The sequence below is a fragment of the Leopardus geoffroyi genome, chromosome A3 (genome assembly GCF_018350155.1).
Source record: "Leopardus geoffroyi isolate Oge1 chromosome A3, O.geoffroyi_Oge1_pat1.0, whole genome shotgun sequence".
Taxonomy (NCBI): Eukaryota; Metazoa; Chordata; class Mammalia; order Carnivora; family Felidae; genus Leopardus; species Leopardus geoffroyi.
Window position 1 is genome coordinate 88,296,962 of NC_059336.1, and position 25,221 is coordinate 88,322,182.

General features: G+C 44.7%; 1 protein-coding gene across 26 annotated transcripts in view; it reads left to right on the plus strand.

Moving 5' to 3' along the window:
* The window catches only part of DYSF (dysferlin), a 225,993-nt gene that overhangs the window by 181,833 nt on the left and 18,939 nt on the right, over positions 1–25,221 (plus strand). For 16 of the 26 annotated variants that reach the window (XM_045446440.1, XM_045446438.1, XM_045446446.1 and 13 more), the window contains 6 exons: positions 9,660–9,758; positions 17,255–17,383; positions 17,704–17,859; positions 19,397–19,488; positions 22,108–22,278; positions 23,423–23,565. In XM_045446440.1, the coding sequence (XP_045302396.1) occupies positions 9,660–9,758; positions 17,255–17,383; positions 17,704–17,859; positions 19,397–19,488; positions 22,108–22,278; positions 23,423–23,565 (790 nt within the window). Of the gene's footprint in view, positions 1–8,333; positions 8,346–9,659; positions 9,759–17,254; positions 17,384–17,703; positions 17,860–19,396; positions 19,489–22,107; positions 22,279–23,422; positions 23,566–25,221 lie in introns of all 26 variants that reach the window. The other 10 variants (XR_006703543.1, XM_045446428.1, XM_045446437.1 and 7 more) reach the window with 1 other exon arrangement.

Sequence of the window (25,221 nt, forward strand, 5' to 3'; positions counted from 1 at the left end):
CTGCCCTGTATCTATAGGCCCACTGATTTCTGGGTGCATGGACCACACAGACAATAGCTTATTATCTTGGGCACAAGACCCTTTCAGACCCCCTGGCTCTCTCTCTCGACCAATTTTCAAGCCCTTCTGGGGGACACGTTACAATTTGGCAGCTGTTTCGTGACACTCTGGGGTCTACAGGAAATGCTGAGGGCTCCGTGCCTCTCTCTCCCATGACGCCCATGCAGCCATCTCCGCCAAGTGCCTCGTGTCCCAATGCTTCTGGAAACTTCTGGGCCTCCCTTTACCAGATCCCTGAAGTTAAGGAGGGGTCTCTTCCATATAAACTTCAGAGCTAACCTGGGGTCCAGGTGTGGGGACGCCTTATCGAAACTATCACAAATCTCTAGTTCTTTCTTCCACTCCTCCTCTACACTTTCATCTCCTCTGCAGAGTATGGGAAAACTGGCTGGACAAAACATCCTCTTAAACCTATTTTTTTTTTTAGTAGCAATGTTATCTTCCTTTGGAAATTTAAAAGCCAAAGATCCTCCTTCATTCCCGCTGTTCAGGCATTCACATATTCGTCAAATATTTACTGAACTCAAAATATGTGCCAGGCAGTGTTCTAAGTACTGGGGATATAGTGTTAAAAAAGCTAAAGATCTCTGCCCTCGTGGGGAAGGAGACACAACAAACTAATACCTAAGTAAAATACATGTAATGTCAGATGGTGATGGTTGCTGGGGAGAAAAAGCAAGGAAGAGGGGATAAGATTTGCTGGGGGAAGAGGTGGTCATTTAAAATATGGTGGTGGTGGATAAAGCAGATTGTGTTTGAGTCAAGACTTGAAGGAGGTGAAGAAGTGACCCATGGATCTACAGGAGGAATAGAGCTCCTGGCAAGAGCATGAAGGTGTTGGAAGTGCTCAAGGACCAAGCAGGCCACTGTGGCTGGACGAGCATGAATGAGGAGGAAAGACAAAGGGCATGAGGTCAGGGAGGTGAGGGGACTGCATCCCAGGAGGCTTAGCTTTGTCCTGAGTTGAGTTGGTGAATCACTGAAGGGATTGCACTGAGGGCTGATGCGTTCCGGCATGGGGCGGGGGCGGGGGGGGGGGCGCTGTTGTGTTGAGGATAGATTTGAGGGCAAGGGTGAAAGCAGGGAGGCCAGTTGGGAGACTGGTGTAATATTCCAGATAACAGAGAACAGGGTGGTAGTTATCTGGGAGAAGCGTCTGATTCTGAATATGTACTGAAGGTGGCACCAACGGGTTTGCTGTTAGACTGAACATGCGACATGAGGAAAGGACTCAAAAGGTGATTGCAGGGATTTTGGCTTGAGCATCTGGAAGGAAGGTGTGTCATTGACTTATCCGAGGAAGACTAGAAGGAGCAGGTGGGTGGAGGATGGTCAGGAATTGGATTCTGGATGTGGTGCATTTGAGACACTTATTAGATGTCAGTGGGACAGGTGAAACGGGGCGGGGGGGGGGGGCTGGAGTTCAGAGAAGTCATCCAGGCTGCAGAGAGCTCCGCGTGGGATTCATTAACATCTTTGCCATTTAAAGATGTAAGTCTCAAGGGGAACCCCGGGGAGTGAGAGTGGATGGAGAGGAGAAGAGTTCTGAGCACAGAGCCCCGGGGCACTCAGATGACCAAAGGGTGAGTGACCAGGAAGAATCAGCAGAGATTGAGAAGGCTTGGCCGGTGACAGGGGAGGACACCACCCTGGTCCTCTGCCAGGCAAGGGGGATGTTTCAAGGACAGAGGAGTGGCTGCCTGTATCAAATACTGCTGCTGGATTGATCACTGAAGTCACTGGTGACCTTGACAAGTTTTGGTTGAGCAGAGACAATGGAGAAACAGGAACTAGACACAAGTGTAGATTACTCTTTCTGTAAGTTTTTCTGTAAAAGGGAGAAAGAAATGAGCTGGGAGCCAAAGGAGAAAGTCGGAGAGTTTTCTTTGCATGACAGGGAACTAGTGTCACATGTTTGAATGCTGATGGAATGGCCCAGTAGAGATGCGAGTGGGATGGCCTGGGCGAGGGTGAGGAGGATCGTGGAGTGGTGTCCTTGAGCAGGCAGAGGGCACAGGACCCAGGGCATGAGTGCAGGAGTTGGCCTTGTGTTGGGGTGCAAACAGAGCATGTGTGGTGACAGGATGGAAGGCAGAATATGGTACAGATGCTGGTGAGGGCTCGTGGCAGTTCTTTTCTGACCGCTTCTGCTTTCCAAGGGAAGGAGGGTCACTGGCCAAGAGTGAGCAGAGGGAGGAGGTGCCCGGGGTCTGAGGACAAAGCAGAAAGTACCGGATGGTGGTGTTAGGGGACAGGAGAGTTCCAGGAGTGGGAAACTGAGGTGGGCAGATGGACAGCCCTGAGACCCACTTGAAGCAGTGACATGAACTTGGAGCCCCTGGTTTGCTCTTTCCCTCAGCCACATTGGGTTGTGCGGGGCAGATGCGCAGCAGGGTTAACGGCAGGTTGGGCTGGCTGGAAGTATGACAGTGCCCCAGAGAGGGGCAAGGGAGTAGACACAGGGAAGATCAAAGGGGCAAACAGAGGATTGTAGAGGCAAAAAATAAACAAGTTAATGCACAAATTGTGATTCTGCTGCACATACAATTTCTGCCAAGGGGGTAGAGTTAGAAGAGGTTAGCCTGTGGGATGCAGGAAGAGAAGGGGAGACAAGAGCCACTGAGCGGCAGGACAGCTGGTGCAACCGGGCGTTAGGAAGGCGCCCTGGGCTGTGCTCCTCACCAGCCATGGGTCTGCTGGGGAAACCCGGCCACTGGACACTGCCTGGAACTTTGAGGGATGACGAAATTGCAGCTGAGAGAGCTTCTCGAGGAAAAGTGGGTGTGCGAAGATTTAGGTCTTTTTTTTGGTGATCGTTTGGTTGTTCTTCTGAAAAAAAATTTAACTCTTATCTCCTTAGAGTACATGCTTGAGATTGCCGCTTTTGCTGTCATTTTAAAGGTTATAAGCTCATATTTGGTCATTTGTTCTTTTTTATTTGAATGGTTTTATTGAGATAATCCACGTAATAAAAGTTCCTGTTTAGTGTACAATTCAATGTTTTTTAGTATATTCGCGGAGTTGTGCAGCCATCACCATAATCAATTATAGAACTTTTTTTTATCTCTCCAAAGAGACCCTGTACCCGAGAGCAGTCATCTGCCATTTCCTCCCAACCGCTTGCAGCCCCAGGCAACGACTCATCTACTTTTTGCCTCAGATTTGCCTATTCTGGACGTTTCATGTAAATAGAATCATACAACGTATGGTCTTTTTGTTTAACTTCTTTCACTCAGCATCATGTTTTCGAGGTTCATCCATGCTGTGCATCAATTCGTCACTGCCTTTTATTGTCAAGTAATATGCCGTTGTATGGATATATCTCATTTTCTTTACCCGTTCATCAGTTGATGGGCATCTGGATTCTGCTATTTGGCTGCTACGAATAACGCTGCCACAGACATTCCTGTACAAGTTTTGGTGGGGATGTAAGTTTTCCTTTCTGTTAGATACGTAACTAGAAGTCCAACTGCTGGGTCGTAGGATAGCTCTCTGTTTAACCTTTTTTTTTTTTTTTTTTTTTTCAACGTTTATTTATTTTTGGGACAGAGACAGAGCATGAACGGGGGAGGGGCCGTAGGATAGCTCTCTGTTTAACCTTTTGAGGAACTGCCGGATTGTTTTCCAAAGTGACTGTACCATTTTATGTTCTCATCAGCAGTGTTCCAATTTATCCACATCTTCACCAACACTTGTTCTGACTCTTTTATGATTGTCATCCTAGTGGGTGTGAAGTGTTTTCTCATGGGGGTTTTGATTTGCATTTCCTTTTTGGCTAAGGATGAACACCTTTCCCCGTGCTTATTATCTGCTTATCAACTTTGGAGGAATGTCTGTTTAAATGCACGGCTCCTTTTTTATTGGGTTATTTGTCTTTTTATTATTGAATTGTGCGAGTTCTCTATGTATTTTGGTGACACATCTCTTACCAAATAGATAATTGGTAAATATTTCCCCCTGTTCTGTGAATTATATTTTCATTTTCTTGGTGATGTTTTTTTTTTTTTAAAAGCATCCTGCTATTGCTCTTTACTTTAAAAATATTTAATTTTTAAAGTTGTGTAAGGAATACATGCACACAGTGAAGAATTAGAAAATTCTGAGTGATGCACAAAAATAAAAGGAATAAACAAAATATCCATAATGTTATCATTCAGAGGTAACTGCTATGAACATTTAGGCTCTGGTCCTTTTATTTATTTATTTATTTATTTTTTTCAACGTTTATTTATTTTTGGGACAGAGAGAGACAGAGCATGAACGGGGGAGGGGCAGAGAGAGAGGGAGACACAGAATCAGAAACAGGCTCCAGGCTCTGAGCCATCAGCCTAGAGTCCGACACGGGGCTCGAACTCACAGACCACGAGATCGTGACCTGGCTGAAGTCGGACGCTTAACTGACTGCGCCACCCAGGCGCCCCTGGTCCTTTTATTAAAATGAAATCATGTTATTCATTTTTTAACCTTGTATCAATCTCATCAGTTGTGAATAGCTTTCCATATCAATAAAGCTATTTCAACAGCATAATTTTTTATGTCGCATAACATCTAATCATGTGGATGTTCAGTTTACCCAAACAGTTCCTTATTGATGGATGCTTAAGTTGTTTTCAATTTTTCACTATTATAAATGAAGTTAAATCTTTATGCCTATGATTACTTTCTTTGTTCTTTTTTTAAAGTTTATTATTTATTTATTTTGTTTAATATGAAATTTATTGTCAAATTGGTTTCCATACAACGCCCAGTGCTCATTCCAACAGGTGCCCTCCTCAGTACCCATCACCCATGCTCCCCTCCCTCCCACTCCCCATCAACCCTCAGATTGTTCTCAGTTTTTAGGAGTCTCTTATGGTTTGGCTCCCTCCCTAACTTTTTTTTTCCTTCCCCTCCCCCATGGTCTTCTGTTAAGTTTCTCAGGATCCACATAAGAATGAAAATATATCGTATCTGTCTTCCTCTGTATGACTTATTTGACTTAGCATAACACTCTCCACTTCCATCCATGTTGCCACAAAAGGCCATATTTCATTCTTTCTCATTGCCACATAGTGTTCCATTGTGTATATAGATTTCTAGAACAGCTTGTTGGGTCAAAGCGTATGCACACTTTTAAGGCTGTAGAGACATGCAGCCAAATTGCCTTCTGGAAAGACTGTGCTTAGCTATGTGCCTGCTGGCAGTTTGTGAGATAGCCAGTCCTTAGCCAAGAAGCTAACCCGGTCTGCACCAAAGAAACAACAATACCATGATCAGCGATAGCAATAAACACAGACATTGCACTTACGCGCTAGGCACTGTTCTAAGGTCCTTATACCAATTGACTCATTTATTCCTTGCCATAACTCTACCAAATGGGTACTATTATTTGTTCATTTTATAGATTAGTAAGGCACAAAGAGGTTAAGTAGTTATCCAAGGTCACACAGGTAGGGGTGGCAGGATTTGAACTCTGCTGGTCTGGCTCCCAAGTTCCTGGTTCCCAAACCACCCTGATTTTCAACTTTTTAAAAAAATTTTTAAATGTTTTATTTATCTTTGAGAGAGACAGAGACAGAGAGAAGGAGGGAGGGAGAGAAGCACAAGCAGGGGAAGGAGAGAGAGAGGGGGTAGACACAGAGTCTGAAGCAGGCTCTAAGCTCCAAGCTGTCAGTGCAGAGCCCAACGTGGGGCTTGAACTCATGAATCGCAAGATCACGACCTGAGCTGAAGTCGGACACTTAACTGACTGAGCCACCCAGGTGCCCCTCAAGTGATTTTTTTATACCCACATCAATGAGAATTATTGGCAGAGGCAGCCCTATTTACAGAAGCCCAGAAGGGAGAATTTCTGGCACTATTTTTGGCCATTGCTTTAAGATAGAAAGCTTCCTTTTCTTCTTAATTGAATGAAAACGAGTGAATGAGGGTGAATGAACTGAGAGTTTCCTTTAGGAATAACTGAAAAGTTTTCTCATTCCTTTCTCCCCATTTCATATTTGCACGTTATAGATCAGGGATTGGCAAACTTTTTCCTAAAGACCCATTGAGTAAATATTTTAGGTTTAGGGGACTTAAGGTGTCTGTCTCAACTACTCAACTCAGCTGTTGTAACTAAAAAGTGACCACAGACAGTATTTAAATTACAAAAGCAGGTGTCTGGTGAGTGGGCAATAGTTTGCGAATTTCTGTTATAGATGATCCTGTGGGTTTTCTCTCCCTGTTATTCAGTGACATCGAACCACTCCTGCATCCTGGAATAATCCAGCTTGACCATGGCAGATCTACTGCTGTGATCTATTATTATCTTGAGAGCTTGTTTGGAGGTTCTAGCAGGGGAGCACAGCAACTCGTATACCCTTGATCGAAGAACGGTCCTCCTCTATCAGGGAAGGTTGTCATCTTCGACCGAGCGGAGCGCACAGCTTCAGGAGGGACACACATAGAGCAGTGAGGGAGGAAGGGGACACCCGCCTAGCCAGCCAGATCAGCCGAATCAACCCTGGTGATCAGTGGGGTGACAGATGTTGCAGCCAGATCACCCTCACATCCTGTAATCTATTAATATCTTAATGACTGTTCAGGAATGGGATTAATGTGTGTGTGTGTGTGTGTAAACCATGACTTATTCTTTGTTTAAAAAACATTTCTTTAATGTTTATTTATTTTTGAGAGAGAGAGATAGAGAGACAGATAGAGTGCGGGGCGGGGGGAGGGGCAGAGAAAGAGGGAGACACAGAATCCGAAGCAGGCTCCAGGCTCTGAGCTGTCAGCACAGAGCCTCACGTGGGGCTCAAACTTATGAACCTTGAGATCATGACCTGAGCCGAAGTCTGACACTTAACTGACTTGAGCCACCCAGGTGTCCCTGATTTATTCTTTGGAAGACTGATAGAACTTTATCCCAAAGGAACCAACTTGACCTGATATCTCTTTTAGGGTAGTTCTTTGAGAGCTTTTAGAGTTACTGATCTCTTCATGTATTCTATTACTTTTGAATCAATTTCGGGAATTTATATTCTTCTAGAAGATTTTCTGCTTCATCTGCATTTTTCATTTTGTCACTGGTTATGGTAAATCTTTTAATATTTTCATTCTCCCCATAATATCGTTTTATTTGATCTTTCTCATTCCTAATGGTGTACCTACTTCTAAACATTAGATTTGATAAATGTTTATTTTATTGGCCTTTTGAAAGTTTGCTCTGAGATTTAATTATAAATTATAATACTGTCCTTTTTTAATATATTAATTTCTACCTATCATTTTCAAATTTTGGTCTTCCTATTTTTCATTTTCTAATTTCTTGAGCTATCAGATGAGTTATTTTCATTCTCTTTCTATAAATGCAAGAGCATTTGAGACTGAATTTGAGACAGACTTAGCTATAATCCACAAATTTGGGGGCATAACCCTCTCACTATTGGTATTTTCTAAGTATCTATGATTTTAGGTTTGGTTTTCTCTTTGACCCAGGAAGGTTGTAAGAGTGTGGCTCTAAATTTTTAAAAGGTTCAGATTTTTAATTCTTAAATTTCTCATTAGTTTTCAGTTTTATGCATTATGGTCCAAGAGACTTTATTGAGCTTTGCTTTGGCTTTTAATTTTTTCTAAGTGCTCCAGTGGTGCCGGAAAAGAAGGTATATTTTCTATTTTTAGATCCCATAATGTTGTCTTCTTAATTGACATTGTTAATGGTATTATTCAGATTCTCTGTCTCCATACTCTTTTTTTTTTTTTTTTTTTTTTTTAATTTACTTGGTTTTTCAAGACTGCGGGAAGTGTAACAACTTTCCCACAACTACTGTCCTTCTGTTAGTGCTTCTGTTATTTCATTGTGCAGAACACACTGGTCGTTTGCCTATTTGTGCCTGACTCTGAGCCTGAATCATAAACTCAAATCTTTAAGTATCCGTGCTGGGGAAGAAAATAAAGACTTAGGAGGAATCAGACAGCTAAACTGACTTCCAGTCTAACTCTTTCTACCTGTATGCACATATATATGCTTGTGTGTTAGTGTGTGTATTTTTGTGGGGGTGTATGTTCATTGCAGTATATACATGTCTCTTGGGCATGTCTGTATAAATATATCTTTCTGTGTTATGAGCTTGATATATATGTCTGCATATGTTTATTCACCCATGGCATATTTTTCTTTAAATTGAACTTAAAATATCAGGGCTAGGGTTGGCCTTGTTCTATGCTGGCTTTTTCTAGAGTGGTTACAAGCCAGAAAGCTCTGCTACACTGTACCTTAACCCATCTGAATGGCTTTTCCTCTCTCCTGGCTGCAGAAGCCCCTCCTGGTAAGTGGGTCTAACAATGACTCTGTAGACTCAGCCTTGCTCTGATACCTACTTTCTGTGCTGTGTGTCTGGGGATCACATTTTGGCCACTCAGTGGTATTAGGGCCACACTGTCAGGACGGGGGGAGACTTTGAGAATTCCATCCTATCCTCTCCCCATGGTGCCTGTTCAGGTACCCTTGGCCTGGTTCCAGCCTGTTCTCACCCTTAATAAGCCAGAACTCAAAGGACTGAGCATTAAAGGGAGCCACTGCCATTTCCAGAAACTCAGTGATAGACATTCAGTTGACTTTATAGAATCAGAGCAGACTTTTGGGAGATTTAGCATATTCCCTCATACAGAGGAGGAAAAGCAAGTTCCCGATGGGCTCTCCTAACACCTCATCCTTGGCCCTGCCCACTGAACTGGGTGAGTTTTAATGGTATTGACGGGCACAGACTGAGTGCCCAGCTCCAGGCAGGGTTTGGAGGGAGACCTGAGGAAGAGTGACCATCCCAGCTTCAGGAAGCTTGCTGACTCCCTGGGTGATAGGACACACAGGTAGGACACGGCTGGAGGAGCATTCTAGACACAGAGCTGAGAGGACCTGTAGACCCACCATGTACAGGTGAGGAGACCAGTATGTGCCACAACAGCCCTGTCCATCTTTTCCTACAAATATGAGTAAGCAGAGAAGGACAGGGCAGAGAGTGGGTTGTCACAAACTTCTTTTCTTTTAGATAGTGTTCCATTTGAATAATGGGTACTTAGTAAGCATTTGTTTGGCTTTTAGGGACTCTGTCTTGATTTGACCTTGGGAGGGCTAAGTTCTGATTTCTGATGCTTTTTCTTTTTCTGGGGTTGGGGAGGCAGGACAACTCTTTGAGGTCTGAGTTTTCCCTGGGTCTACATCCCTGGGTCATTTTATTCATAGATGACACATTGTTGACATTTTCCTCCAAAGAGTTACTGTATGTACCTTCTGATTTCAGCCTCGGTCTGTCCCTGGAATGGAGGGGGCACCGTGATGATAATGTCCACGTCACAGAGAGGAGAAGGGAGGCCGGGGAGCTTAACAGAATTCCACAATGAATGGGGGGCAGAGCAGGGCTGGAGCCTCTGCCTCTGAATGCCGCGCAGGTGCTGTGGTCTGATCTGTGCAGTCTGTCCCCGGAGAGGTGGGGAGTTGCGGCTCTCTGCTCCCCTGAACTCAACCCAGCAGGAGAGCTTGGAAGTGCACACCAGCCCATCAGCCTTGCTAGGTGTCTGGTCCAGAAGGACCTTGCTTGGCAAGTTCTGTTTCTGAAGTGATCTCTTTCTTTCTCCCCACTCAGGAGGAGGAGTTCATCGACTGGTGGAGCAAATTCTTTGCCTCCACAGGGGAGAGGGAAAAGTGTGGCCAGTACTTGGAGAAGGGCTTTGACACTCTAAAGGTGAGGCCTTTCCACAGTGTGCTCTTCAGTCTAACAGCCCCTGGGCATACGCAGTGGAGGCAGGGAGGGGCACAGGAAGACAATATATATGCATGTGTGTCACCTCCTTTGAACACATGTATCCAAAGGATCTCCTCATTTGGTGCCGTGAGGGCTAATGAATCCTGATGAGCTAATTGAGGTGAGAGAGGTCACCCCTGATTTAGAGCAAGAAGTCAGTGTGGGCTGGAACAATGAAGAAAGTACTTTTGGAAGAATGTTGAAAAATACTGAAGTATTTATGGATGAAATCATGCCTGGCCTGGGATTTGTTTTACAATGCTAAAGAAAAAAAAAAAAAAAAAAAAAGAAAAGAAAGGAAGGAAAGGAAAGGAAAGGAAAAGAAAGGGGAAGATAGATAGATGATGTGAGTGGCCCTCTGGTAGATTTTCAAAATATTAAAAATTGTTGAAATTGCAAAATATTTAAAATTGTTAAAACTTGAGGATGGATACTTAGGGATTTGTTATACTATTCTGTTTTTTAAGTTATTTGAACATTCCTATAATAAAAAAATTTATTAAAATAAGAGGAAAGTCAGCTTGAGAATGGAGCTCTGATTCCTTCACCCCTACAATTGGAACAGAAATTGCTTAGCAAATATAAAAATATGGTAAACTTCGTTTCTGTGAAAAAAAAAAAAAAGCAAAGAAAAGCCCCCAAAACAATCCAACCAAACAAAAACAGCCAGGAATGAGTCAGCCAAATTCTGGTATTTTGAGGAAATTCCACAAATACAATTATGCTTTTTAAAAGTAGACTGCTTTAAAAAAAGATAACCAGAGGTGACTCAAAGTTACACCCCAAAGGAATCGTAGAGGGTCCTGGAGAGGGTTGCCAAATAAATTCAGGATGCTCAGTTACACTTGAATTGCAGAAAAATAATGAATAATAATTTATTGTAAGTATCTTGTATAGTGGTTAGATAAATATGTCTTATGCCTCAAATATTACATGAGACATACTTATCTAACAAAATTATTTGTTATTTATTTGAAATTCAAATTTGAGTGGGTGTTCTGTATTTTGCTCTGCTCTGTCTGGCAAGCCTCCTTAGAGAAGGTATGCAAGGACTGTTAGATGCAGGGAGGTGCCCTGAGGAGCACCCGGAAGGGGACCAGATGAACAGGATTTGAGGCCAGTTCGAGTGGTGGGTGGTCTGGGCTTCCAGGTAGTTCTGCTGGCTAAAAGCCTTTGGTGGCCACTCTGGAGGATGATTCCACAAGGTGGCAAGAATTGTCTCTGATAGATTGTGGGCCTCTGAGTGAATGGTGCCGGGAAGCCTGGATGTGCAGAGATGAAGCCTCAGGCAGTGGCAGTGGCTCTGAAGACATAGTCTTCCTGAGGCAGCAAATTCTTCGTTGACTTGCAGTTGGGTGTGTGAGGTTGGGCAAAGAGACTGAACTATTTGTGTACCAGGAAGAAGGTCCGACACATTGGGTCTGGCATGTGGTACTATGGCCTTGCCAGAAAATGAGAGAAACCAAGAATGAGGATTCCTGCCAGTGTGGCCCATGGCCCTGGCCCCTTTGCTGCTCCCTCAGATGCTGGACATAGAATTGGCACCCAGCCCTCCAGCCTGACCTCTCCGAGGAGATCTCTGACAGTGTCCAAGTGAACATGGACCGTCCAAAACAATAGGCATTCAACCTGTTTCGGGTGGGGTGGGGGGGATGGTTGGAACCAGACCTGGAAGGAAAACTTGTCCTTTAAGGATAAGTAAATAGAAAAAACCACCACCACCACCACCACCACCATGAGTTTTTGAAAAATAGCCTGTAGCATTATGGAGAGAATGGAGAACACAATGGGTAGAGAAAAAAAAAAAAACCCATATTTTAGAAATGACTAGCATGGGGGAAAATACAACCCATAATCTCAGTAGCAAAAGATAGAAAACAAAAGATACAAACAAGAAAGCACAAAAACCAGAAATCGTAGAAAAACACAACAGAAAAAGAATAAAACATATTTGTTTTCCTAATAAATGAAAATGGATTAAACTCCTCTATTAAGTGATAAGGACTCTCAGACTATATCAAATTCAAAACTCATTAGACTGTCCTTAGGAGGTATGTCTAAAACAGTACAACTTAGATTGGCTAAAAAATAAATGTTATGGCAAACAAAATAAGGTAAGTGCAGATAAAAGAGAAACAGAATTTAAATTAAAAAGCAAAGGAAACAAAATGGGTGTTTTATATAAATAAAAAATACACATCTTAGTGAGAAAACACCCAAACATTTATGTACAGGACAGTAGAGCTTAGACATATTTAAAGCAAAACTGGTAGGAATATGTATATGAAATGAGAGAAATTAAAGTTGCAGTGGGAATTTTAATGCATCTCTCTCCCAGGCAGATGAAGCAACAAGTAAATAAATAAGTAAATAAGAGGTCTGAATAACAAGGTAAAATATTTTTTAAGCTATATAAAAACTAGCTTTAAAATAGGGAATGAAAAATAATAAAAAAATAGAGAATACATTTTTTCCTAATGCTCAGAGAATATTTATAAAACCTGATCACATATTAGTTTAACAATAAATTACCAAAAGCAGAAATCATACAAGACAGATTAAAATGCAATAAAATGAGAAGTTAATAACAAAAGTTTAAGCAAAAAGACCAACCACTTGGAAATTTAAAAAGTATTTTATTGAGACTTCCAGTATGAACATGGCTGCATAAGTCAGCATTTTCCCCCTTTTCTTCTGGAAATCATTCAAACCCACAAACTCCATTTTCAGTAAAAGTTGGAAACAAATAAAACCCACAGACTCCAAAATACATGTAAGGGCTGTCCAAAGGCAACCAAGATTGGGTAGAAGCCAGTAGGCAGTAGATGAAGAGAAAACGATGAAAGGTCATAGTGGTAGCAGGTCTCAGAAAGCCCCATCCTTCCCAATAAAAGAATGTTGAGAATTAATTAAGACAGGTTATAGGCACATGGGTGCTTAGTATATGTTATCTTTACTTTTGTGTGTCCTTAAAAACTTTCATAATAAGTAGTTAAAAAATATAGTTCCTGAAGCAGAGATTTCACTATGGAATATAAAAGTTATCCCCCTTTGTTTGCAGTAATGGATATGGGAACTTTGGAGTAAGGTTCAGGCTGAAGATAAATGCTCCTTAGACCTGGTCTGGTTCAGAGAAGCAGAGAAGGTGGAGCAACCCAAGAATCACACAGATGAGCCATATTTGCGGGAAGCAGTCTGCCTCTTTGAGAGGAGCAAAAGAAATAATCAGGCTAGAAAAATCCAACACCTTTCATGATGAGTAATAATAAAAGAACTCTCAGGGCATTAATTAAAAAATACTATGAAAAAAAGAAAATACAAATCAAAACTTAGAGAAGAGGATAAATACCCACCAGGCAAATTTTTCCAGGGAGCAGATGAAATGAAATATTTTTCTGTGAACTTTTCAGAAGTAGGTCAGTCAGAATGCAAAGCAGAGATGAAAGAACTCAAGGGATGGTGCGAGGAGGAGACCTGATATGTGAACCGGTATGATTCAGGAAAGGAGAACACAGAAGTTTGGAAGGGGCATAGGCACACAGGAAGGGGCAGAGGACAGAAATGATGGAAGTCAGCAAAAGGATATGGAAATAAAAAACAGAAGTATAAAACAATAAAGAGAAAATAACAGATATAGAAGTCAGGGAAGAGAGATCCAACACTTGCATAATTGGAGTCCCGGAGAAAGACAACCAAAACAGTGAACTAAAACAAAAGACACTTAAGAGTGTATAGAATGTCACTGGAGTGAAGGAATACCTGAATATACATACTCTTAAGGTCCACTGTGTGTCAGGAAAAATCAACCCAGATCGGTCAACCCTGAGATGTATCCTGGTATATGTTATTGGACTTTGGAGATAAAGAATTTTTGTGGTAGTCATACCTTTTTCTCTTCTTTTCTCTCTTTAAATGACTTTAAATTAAGTCATTTAAAGGAGGAAATAAATCAAGGTGGCTTCAGTTTCTCCACAACAACATTTAATACTCAATGACAGTAAAACACCATGTGTAAAATCATCAAGGAAAGAAAGGGTGGCCCAGGATTTACATTCGGCCAAGCTGCACTTCAGGCACAACGGCTACAGACACCCAAGTGGCATATTCAGAAACTGGGGATATGGGTCTCATGCCCCCATCTTGAGGAAGTTCTAGGGAATGAACTCTGTTGGGAGATAATGGGGAAAGCCAGAACGAAGGGACAGGTTGTGATCATATTTTACCTTTGACCTATACTGAAAATAAATGGCAGGATTAGGGTAACAGGACAGAATATAAATATGTATGGTGAAGTTATGGAAGTGACAAAACTGACAAAACTTAGGCACAGAAGGAGGAGAGATGATGGCATACAGAGTAAGGACATGGATTGTCATGTTGTAGAATAAATAGAGTTGACAGATTGTATTTAAAACTGGCAAATAAAATAACAGGAGCATAAGCAAATTATAAGCAAATAGTACAGAGTAAATACTAAGGAAGACAATACTGCCTGAATCTGAGTGAGGGAGAGGGAGGCGGAGGGAGATAAAATTCCATTATTTTACTATTGCTATAGTAGGGAACTCATAAATACTGCCCCTAAAGACATGGAATACTTAGAGAATTACTAGTATATGTAAATCTATAATAATATTAGAATATAAACCCAGCCCATCCTAGATATCAGAAACACACACACACACACACACACACACACACACACACACACACACTAGACCATGCAGGCAAAGAGTTTTAAAAAATTGATGAAACTGGGAAATGTAACATAAACATATTATATGACTAAATAAATATAAATATAAACCCAGATCAAACATATCTATCATATCAGTGCATATCATATCAATCATTCATTAATTACAAAATTTAAATCCGATCTCAAGAGATTCATGAAGGTTGAAAATAAAAGACTGTGAAAATGTGTGCCTGGCAAATGCAAATGAAAAAAAAGCAGAAGTCACAGTTTTACTATTAGATGAGAGCAGATTCAGGTCCCCCAAATGAACGAGACAAAGAATAACATTAAATGGTGCCATTCCAAGAGGTGACAGCTATGAAAATACGTATGTGCTAAATAACACAATATCAATATTTACAAAACAGAAGTTACAGGAGACAAAGGAAGAAATAGTAGGTAGGGAGAGATTTATTTTTCTCTCCTCTTGGTTCATGTCAGGTCAAGGGGGCACAAACGTAAGAGGATATAGAGAACCGGCCTAGTCGTTCACCTGATTGAACCCCGTAGCCTGAAAATAGAGACTATGCCTTTGGCACAGTTACAAAGATTGACCACGTAACAGGCCATGAAGAAAACCTTAATAAAGTTCAAAAAGTGACAATGCTTTTGATTATAATGCCACAAAATGAGAACTTATTTTTTTTAAGTTTATGTATTTATTTTGAGGGAGAGACAGAGAGAACAAGCGGGGGAGGGGCAGAGAGAGAGAGAGAGAGAGGGAGAAAGAGAGAGAGACAGAGAGAATCCCAAGCAGGCTCTGTGCTGTCAGTGCAGAGCCCAATGTGGGGTTCAAACTCATGAGCTGTGAGATCATGACCTGAGCCAAAACCAAGAGTTGGACACCTCACGAGCCACCAAGGTGCCCCAAATGAGAACTTATAATAACAAAATCAAAAGCCCAAAAGTTCTCTTCTATCTAGGCGATTAAAACACACACACACACACACCTCTGTTTTAACAGTTCTTGGTAGAAGAGAAAATATAAACCCACCCTGGCAGATTATCTAGGAAATGATGATAAAATGCTACCTATTAGAACTTGCTGGTTATAGCTAAAGCAGCATTCAGAGGAAATTTATAGCTTTAAAAGCTTAATTAAAACAAAAGAATGAAAAAAAACATCTAGCTCTTGGACCAAATAATAAAAAGAAAACTGTAATTATGGCATGCCAAGAAAATGAATATGATAATGTTATAATCAAAACAAATGGGTAAATGCCAAGGCAGTAGTGAGCAGAGGCAATTTCATAGCATTAAGCATTTTCCTTATCAGGACAGAGGGAGCCAAGTAAAGAAAGCTTCAACTGATCAAGTTACAAAGAACAGAAAGAAAAAAAAAACACCCTGAGAATAGTAGGAAGAACAAAATAATAAAAGCAGAAATAAGGAACTGGAACAGAGGATATGGTAGAATTGACAAATTAAAGAACTGTCCTTTGAAAGAAATAAACTATGTAAATGGGTCAAGAGCACACTCAAAATGACACATGTCAAATATTAACCAAATAACTGGTTGTTATTTTTGAGAATCAAAATGTAAGGCGATAATAATATTTACTTTATATTTACTCATATGACTAATTTTTAACAATGAATCCGCCTCCACTTGCATCATTAAAGATTTCTTGGAAGGAACAGAACTCGGTCCAGGCCTAAATGAGAAATAATACTCAGCAATATGAGAAAGGAATTTACCTGAAGTGTCTTGTCTATCAGTTTCAGGTATAACCAACTTAGCATGTATGTTAAGGTCTTCTGTTTTGAATATTTGTATATTTATTTTGAGAGCGAGCAGGGGAGGGGCAGAGAGAGAGAAAGGGAGAGCGAGAATCCCAAGCAGGCTCCGCATTCAGCACGGAGTCCTGCGCGGGGCTTGATCTCAATGACTGCAAGATCACGACCTGAGCTGAAATCAAGAGTCGGATGCTTAATCGCTTAAGCCACCCAGGCACCCCTGTATATTAAGTTTTTAATAGCATTAACTGTTAGGTACATTTAATCATCTATAATAGGAAACTCTTGCTTCATTTAAACCTAAGCAATTCCAAAACACTAGCATGTAAAAGTGAATGGGAATTCAAGGGGAATGAAATCGATAAATCAGGTTCACAAATTTAAAGTAGTGTTCAAAAGTCATTGTTGGCCAGGTCTGGTACCACTGCCATCCGGGCATCCTGGACAGTGAGCATTTGTGGCTTGATATGCAGACCTGTAAACTTTCTAGAGTTCTGTTGCAATCTTCAGATAACATTCAAGTTAGCTTTTCATTTATTTGTTTGATTTTATTCTCTTAAAAAAATACACCACCCTATGTACATGATGACTCCTAGGTACCTAGAACATTGGATTAAACAGAAAACTGTTCCCTAGTGGTGCTGAACAGAGCCTTCCCCTCTTCCTCCCTTCTCCTGTCACTTCTGTCCCTCACCTTTCTCTCTCTTTACTCTCCACTATTTGCATTCTTTAACCTCTGCCTTTGTGCTTTCCTTCTCTGCCCTCTCTGTTCTTGGCCTCTGACCTTCACCTCTCCTGCCTGCCTTTGCTTCTTGAATTTGCAAATGGCCTTTTTCCTTCATTTTCTTCTCCATGCCTTCTCATTCTTCTTCACTTGAATACTGTCATGGTTCCTCTTTCTTTGATGACCCTTTTTTTTTCTCTTTCCTTTGTCTCCTCCTCTTGTCCCCACATGTGGCAGGTCTATGACACACAACTGGAGAATGTGGAAGCCTTCGAGGGCCTGTCTGACTTTTGTAACACCTTCAAGCTCTACCGGGGCAAGACTCAGGAGGAGACCGAAGACCCATCTGTTATTGGGGAGTTCAAGGTAAGTCCTTGAGGACTTGTCCCAAACTGGGAGGCCTAAGACTGTGAAGTAAGTGAAGGGGGCAGGAGCAGCAATACCGTAGTAACTACAGTAATGACCGTGGTGTTGATGTTGGTGACCGTGTGGGTGATGGAGGTGGTCACAGTGAGGGTGATGCTGTTGATGCTATTGACACTGTTGATGCATCCCTTTAGGGATGGCGGTGGGCTTGGTGGTCCCTGGTGAGACGACTCTGACAGAGATGAGGGTAATTAATGGTCATGATGGTGTTTATGTTGGTGACAGTGATGATGAATGAGTTGGCCCCTCATTCTTTTCAGGGCCTCTTCAAAATCTATCCCCTCCCAGAGGACCCTGCCATTCCCATGCCCCCAAGACAGTTCCACCAGCTGGCTGCCCAGGGGCCTCAGGAGTGCCTGGTCCGCATCTACATCATCCGAGCATTCGGCCTGCAGCCCAAGGACCCCAATGGGAAGGTAACATTCCTGGGACTCTCACCTCTTCCCGAACGGCAGGCAGGGGTACAAATGGACTGTGGAATCTTGAAACAACTCTGTCCTGGGAAGTTCACAGTAAGCTGTGGAAACCAGCCGAGCACACACAGCGCTGAGAGGTGATGGGATGCAGTTCTGTCGAGGGCCAAGTGCTCCAGGAGGTCCAAAAAGGCCAGGCAGCATAAGACTTGGGAATAATGAGGAAGGCTTCATGGAAGGAATAGGATTCTTAAGGATCAATGGGGTTTTGATAGGCTGGGAGGAAGAAGAAAGTAGTATTTTAGCACGGGCCAAAAAACTCGGCAAGACTTTGTTGGAAGAATGCTTAGTGTCTGTTCAGCACGAGGCTGAGGCACAGGAGGAGGCCACGTGGAAGGTGTGGCTGGGATTGGAGTCTGTTGGGCTTCAGGTGGTGGGGGTGTGGGGAGGAGAGAAAGGGCTCAGTAACTGTGCAGTGCCTATGGAGCCTGAGGCCAAAGGAAAAATCAGTAACACCAATCCTGTCTTTATTTAAAATTTAGTATTTTGTTCATCATGGCCTGTTGGCATTGATTTTAGCTTTTTGAATATTGCATCAAAATGTGTTTATCTTGATTACTGAGTGTTTTTGGCACTCACTCAAATGTTGTGTCTGAGGCAAGTATCTCATCCCCTCGCTCTGCTCCTGGCCCTGAGGGCGGTCAGGAAGGAGTCTGGAGCTCTGGGGAGGTGGTGGGGGAGGGGTAGAGAAAACTTGGGAAGAGAGAAAGAGGAAAGAAGTGGACCAGGCAGGGATGATTGGAGTTCAGAGGTGCTCTCTCATCCCCTTAGATGGGTGCAGGCCTAGCGTATGTCCTTGAGGCTGTGGGTGGAGGTCTGGTGTCCTATCCCTGGAGCCCTGCCTTTCAAGGTGAGAAGTCACAGCTGCCCTTGCCCTGCTCGGAAGTCAAAGTGCAGACAGGAATAGAGCCATCTCCAGCCCAGGCACCACCAGCGGCCTCCAAGATGTGACTGTGGCCAGTGTTCAGTTCATCCACTTCAAGCTTTCTTTATGCCACCTCTGACCCTGGGCAATCTGTGGCCGCAGCTGCTCCCGGGAGCTAGTGCTTACAGGAGGCATGGGGAAGGCCAGGCTGGCTGGGCTGGGCTGATAAAGTCTGGCCATCTCTTTCCCTTCGATCTGTTGAAGCAGAGGTCACAGAGAGGACCCCAGCTAGCTCGGTCACATGTGTAATACCAGCCGTTGTGTTTCTGAGGATATGAGCCTTACCCTCACCCACCGTCTCCCAATGGGGCAGTGGTTTGGGAGTGTGGAGGACTCAGGTACCCCATTGCCACTGCTGGTCCATGACTAGAAGTCCATGTCAGGGCCAACCGGTGTGGCGGTGCGCAGGACGGGGCCCTTGGCCTGGCATGATGGCAGGATGGCAGCTTCTTGATGGCTGGCCTCCTAACCCCATCGGGAGGCAGAGGACTGAAGAAGCCTTAGAGATGTGCTGGGAAAGTGAATTCACTGAAGTCTTTCTGTCTCTTCCTTCAGTGTGATCCTTACATCAAGATCTCCATAGGGAAGAAATCAGTGAGTGACCAGGATAACTACATTCCTTGTACTCTGGAGCCTGTGTTTGGAAAGTAAGTTGGGGGCAGCTTGGGTGCTGGGGTGGAGGTACCAATCTGGATAACGCCACCCCCCCTGCCCTGCCACCCCTTCTCCCTGCCCCCCTTCCCGCCTCCCCCCTCCCCGCCTCCCCCCTCCACCTCAGCGTGGAGATGTGGCCGCCTCTGGGAAGTCCCCAGGTCCCGCAGCAAAGCTGTGCTCTGATGATCTTGCGTGTCTACAGGGATGTAACCTCAGCTAGCTTTTCACTGTGTGCTGAAGACACGAGTCCTGGCAGAAGCTCCTAGTTGATCACATAAACAGTTACCTCAAAGATCAGAAATCTGAATGGAAACTCAGAGCACACTGGCTAATTATTCTTTTTCTTAGATTAGTTTTTACTTTTGAGTAAGTTTAGATTTACAGAAAAGTTGCAAAGATAGTACAATTTTTGCATACCCTTTATACTCAATTTCCCTCACCATTAACATCTTAACCTAACCCTGCCTTATTTGTCAAAACTTTAAAACAAATCGATAGTGGTGCATTCCTGTTTACTAAACTCTAGACTTTATTAAGATTTGGCCAGTTTTCCCATAATGTCTTTTTATTGTTCTAGGATCTAATCCAGGATCCCATATTGCATTTACTAATTGTTCTCTTCTTTGTTGCATGTTCGTCTCTAGCGGATAGATAGAGCAAGGTAGTAAAATGCTTCTTGAAATCTAAGAACAGGGAAAGGAAGGATGCGCTCCCACTGCATGGGAGTAGCTCCCAGGCATCCTGAATTTCTTGCTGTTTGGATGTGAGCTTGTTTAGGCTGGAGAAAGAGTTACAGAGGGAAGTTGGTGGCTAGTTCTCTGGCATCGGTAGGAGAAGATGTGTTGTTTTGATGTTGTCAAATGACGCACTGAATTCATAAACCCGTATCTATAGATTTAGCTATGGTCACTGAGCTCTGCAGTGAGGGCCTAGTCAGCCTGGAGAATTGCTGGTTTTGAAGGTGAATCGGTCCTGCCAGTCATGAGCCAGCAGCAAGCTGGACTGGGAGGGAGGGGCTACAGGGAAGGAGGTGGGAGGAGCTCTATTTGGTGAGGTCCAGTGGCCTGCGTGAACCACAGGCTAATGGTGACCAGGCAGAAGATCTGGCCGGTTCCACAAGTGGGGCGGGGGTGAGTGTCAGGGCCCAGGGCGAGGTGGGAGAGTGAGTGCAGAAACTCTTTGTATAACTCACGTGGTGAACAAGCACAACTCACGGAATTGAATGAAAACACAACTTTGTTTTTGTCTGCCAATATCCTGTAAACATTTATTCATGGGGTTACCTTCCTCATTTCCTGAGCGGAAACGGGGCAGGCAGGTGACTTTTCTGCTTACTTGTTCACAGTCGCTTTGTCCTAAACCCACAGTGTCAAGGTGGTAACCAGAATGTCCCTCCGTGTGCCATCAGGAACCTGACTGGCTCTAGGGTAGTTGTCCCCTCTCCCAGCTGGGTATAGCTGTACTACTTTGGGTACAGATGCATGCAGCGTGTAGGTGTGTGTGTGAAGGGAAGGAGGGGGCTTTGCCTCTCGCCCTGTCCTGTCTAACGTCTCCTGCCAATCCCAGACTAGCTGCCGAGGTTCTGGTTCGTGCAGGGCCAGGACTAGGGGAGCCTCTGCGAGAGGAGAGCCCCATGTGTTCACTGCCCCTGTTTTCTGGGCACTCTCTGGGTGGCAGATGTTAAAGCTGATTTATTTTCTTGTGAGTGCTTTCCAGAAGTCTCCTCTGAGCCCACCCACTGAAGCTCCCACGATGTGGCAGATGCTATGTCCTTTTACTGGTGGCCCTTTTCAGATGGGCCTGGAGTCTCACTGCTGGAGCTCCACGTCCCGTGGGGTAGGATTCAGGGTGGCTCCGTTTGGGCATCATGGTGGCCCAGCCAGGATGGGAGCAGTGTATAGCCTCTCTCTCCTCCTCCTCTCAGCTGCCAGCTGCTTTTCTTCCTTGAGTAGGAGTCGGGTGCCAGGCTTCTGCCTCCCGCCTGCAGGGAACTATTTCAGGGGGAAAGGGGCTTTACATCTACATTTGACCAGGGTGGGGGATGGGGATCTCAGAGCACAGCAGGAACTCTCTCCCAAGAAGTCTCTTCACAGATCCTCCTTCTTCCCACCCTGCAAGCAGGTGTGAAGCCCTAAGTGTCCCCAAAGTGGATTCTGGGCCATCCTTTTGGTAAATTCCAGAGCACTGGCACTTTTACATCTCTTGCTTCCGGTTGTCCTGGTAGAAGCTTCAGTTTTAACTTTCTGTTCCAATTCATTGGTTCATTTTGTGGTTTATCAGGCAGGTACATACCATATGCTCAGCCCAGATGATTTGGGAGCATCTGACACACGTGTGCATGTGCATACACACACACACACACTCTCTCTCTCTCTCTCTCTCTCTCTCTCCCTGAAAAGCCCAGCATCAGTAGAGCTTTGGGGGTAATAATTTAAGATATATAGGAGACCCAGGAGGGTGGACTCCGGGACCACTCTTGGGAGGGGAGGAGGGGCCAAGGAAGGCTTTCAAGCCTCTGCTCTTGTCCTGCTCTCCCTCCCTTGAGTACCCGCTGTGTCCAACAATATCAGGGAGCCTACAGCATTCTGACATCTGTCCTGGGCTCCCTGCAGGATGTTCGAGCTGACCTGCACTCTGCCTCTGGAGAAGGACCTGAAGATCACTCTCTATGACTATGACCTCCTCTCCAAAGATGAAAAGATTGGGGAGACAGTCATCGACCTGGAGAACAGGCTGCTGTCCAAGTTTGGAGCTCGCTGTGGACTCCCACAGACCTACTGTGTGTAGGTGTACGGGGGGTGGTTGCTTCTCTGCCAACAGTCCTGCCCCCCAAATGTGGAGCACTTACTGTGTGCCAGCCCTGTGCTTAGCACTTTATAGGCATTCTCTTGCTCAATCCAATTAGGGTCTTATCTCTATTGTACAGATAAAGAAACTGAGGCCCAGAAATATTATGGCTTGCAAATGGTGGGGTTAGGATTTGAACCTGTTTGTCTGACTCTAAGAACCTGGCTCTTCATCATATTGTTGTAATCCACTTCTCCTTAAGACACTACCGAGCCTTGTAGAGGGAAGAATCAAGAAGGGAAAGGCAGGGAGCACATGGGTGGCTTAGTCGGTTAAACGTCTGGTTTGGGCTCAGGTTGTGATCTCACAGTTCACGGGTTCAAGCCCTGCATCAGGCTGTGTGCTGAAAGCTCAGAGCCTGGAGCCTGCTTTGAATTCTGTTTCTCCCTCTCTCTCTGCCCCCCACTCCCCCACTCATGTTGTGTCTCTCTCAAAAATAAATAAACATGAAAAAAACTAAAAAAAAAAAAAAAGAAGAAGAAGAGAAAGGTGAAGGGAGACAGACAGTGGGACACATGGGCGCCAGTTGAGCCTGAGGGGGTTAATGTCAGGTGAACTCATGTATGGACAGCCCCTGTCCACTTCTTGCCAATTTGGGTTTCGTTGGGGTCTGATTCTCTAAATCTGGAAATGAGAAACATTTAGATTCCAACTCAGTGTTTATTTTTTAAGGTTTATTTAATTATTTTGAGAGAGAGAGAGAAGGGGAAGGGCAGAGAGAGAGAGAGAGAGTATCCCAAGCAGGCTCTGTGCTGTCAGTGTGGAGCCTGACATGGGGCTCAAACCCAAAAACGGTGAAATCATGCCTTGAGCTGAAACCAAGAGTTGGATGCTTACCCGACTGAGCCACCCACGCGCCGCCCCCCGCCCCCAACTCAGTAAGTATTTAAGCAAGTCCCGTCGTCTCTGGACCTCGGTTTCTCTGTGTGTAAAGTGGGCGCCCCAGACACAGCGAGTGAGGGCGCCCATGTCAAAGTGAAGGGTGGGTGATGCTGTGCATGGGGTACGCAGGGTAGTGCACATCACTGCCCTCGGCGGTGCCCTGGAGTGTCTCTTCTTTGCCTTGTGTTTGGGCCTCAGCTCTGGACCCAACCAGTGGAGGGACCAGCTCCGCCCCTCCCAGCTCCTCCACCTCTTCTGCCAGCAGCGCAGAGTCAAGGCTCCTGTGTACCACACAGACCACGTGGTGTTTCAGGATAAAGAATACGCCATTGAGGAAATAGGTGAGCTGCCACGTGACCCCAGAACCACGGTGGGCTCTCCCTCTACGTCAGGGATCAGGGCGGGGCCAGGGGCCAGGTCGTGGTTAGGATTCGTTTGCTTCTGGCTTTGGCTGCTCAGACTGTAATTGGAGTTTGGGGTGCAGACTACTTCTGCGAAACGGTTTTCTATGTGAATTGCACTAGGTTGCCAGCTTGGCCTTCGTGGTATCTTCCGAGCCCCGCCCCACCCCACCCATCCCTCCTTCCATCCCCAACACTCATAGCAGGCAAAGGGCGGCGGGAGAGCCTGAAGCCTCCACCCTCGCCCCTGGATCTGCCCGGTGCTCACACCTGAGAACCCCACCACATGCTCCCTGTGTGTCTGGGATGTCCACAGGCCTACGCTGCCCACCAGGAGCAGCTCAGACTCCCCGGAGGTGTTTACAGGCCCAGGGGGCCCCTCACTTCCTGCCGGTTTCAGGGACATTTGATGTCAGAGCTGGTGCTGAGGTTATAAAAGGGGAAAGGCGGCTTTGATTCCTTCATCCCCAACCCCCTCCTCCTTCTCGTTCTGTTTTTCTGACTCTTTTAGGTCGTGGCTGAGCCAGCTCCTCTCCATTAGCCCTTAACCCGACCCCCATTCTCCTTTCCCATAGAATGTGCATCTGTTTTCGGGGTGGTCTCATTTCCTTCTGCTAGTCTGTGAGCAGCTTTAGCACAGGGACCAGGGCTCATGGTCATAAATTCATAAGAAAGGAAAGCCAGAAAGCTCTTGATGGTGTGGTCGGACATCTGCCTATTTTTGCAGATGAGGCCACTGAGCCCAAGAATGGCTAACGACCTGCCCAAAGTCACCCAGACGGTTAGGGGCAGAACCGGATTCCTGGCCCAGTGTTCCTTCTGCAGTGCTGTGCCGCTTCCTTTGTGGCATCTATTGAAGTGGGCAGAGCAGGCCTGATAGGTGTGTGTGTGTGTGTGTGTGTGTGTGTGTGTGTGTGGTGTGCATGAGAATCTGTGCTGGTGAACATGGGCACACCATGGTGCACACACCTGTGTGTGTACATGTGTGTTTGGACAAATGTGGATCCACCTACCTCCAGTCAAAACTTCTGTCGTGGGGGCTCCAAGTTCATGTTGCTGGCTGGTTGGCCAGGCTTGTCTGGGTCAGAACCACCCCTGTGTCCTCATCTCATCCACAGCACCAGTGCTCAACCCACTCCCTGGCAGGGAGGAGCTGTACCTGGGAAGCATGAGGGGATAGGGAAGGGTGTTCACATCCAGTCATGCACCTTCCTAAATGAGGGTGTCATCTCAGCTGTCCTGCTGACCAGCTGTGTAACTGCTCTGTGTTTCATTTCTGTCATCTGTAAAATGGGCCTAATACCATTTACCTTATAGGGTTATCGTAAGGTTAGAACTTAATATCTATGAAGAACAGTGCCTGATTCCTGTTCCACTTCACTATTACTGCAATTATTTTAGCTACTGCTGGTAATAGAACAGATTGTGTGAACTAGAGAATGGTAGTACTAAGAGCACTTAGATGCCCAGTCTGGGAGTATAGGTTGCTGAGGCTCAGAATTTGGAGCAGTCGGGGACGGCTTCCTGGAAGGGGTGAGCTTTGGTGGGCAGGGAGGGTTTGTATTGGTGGAAAAGAGGAAGAGCTTTACAGAAGAA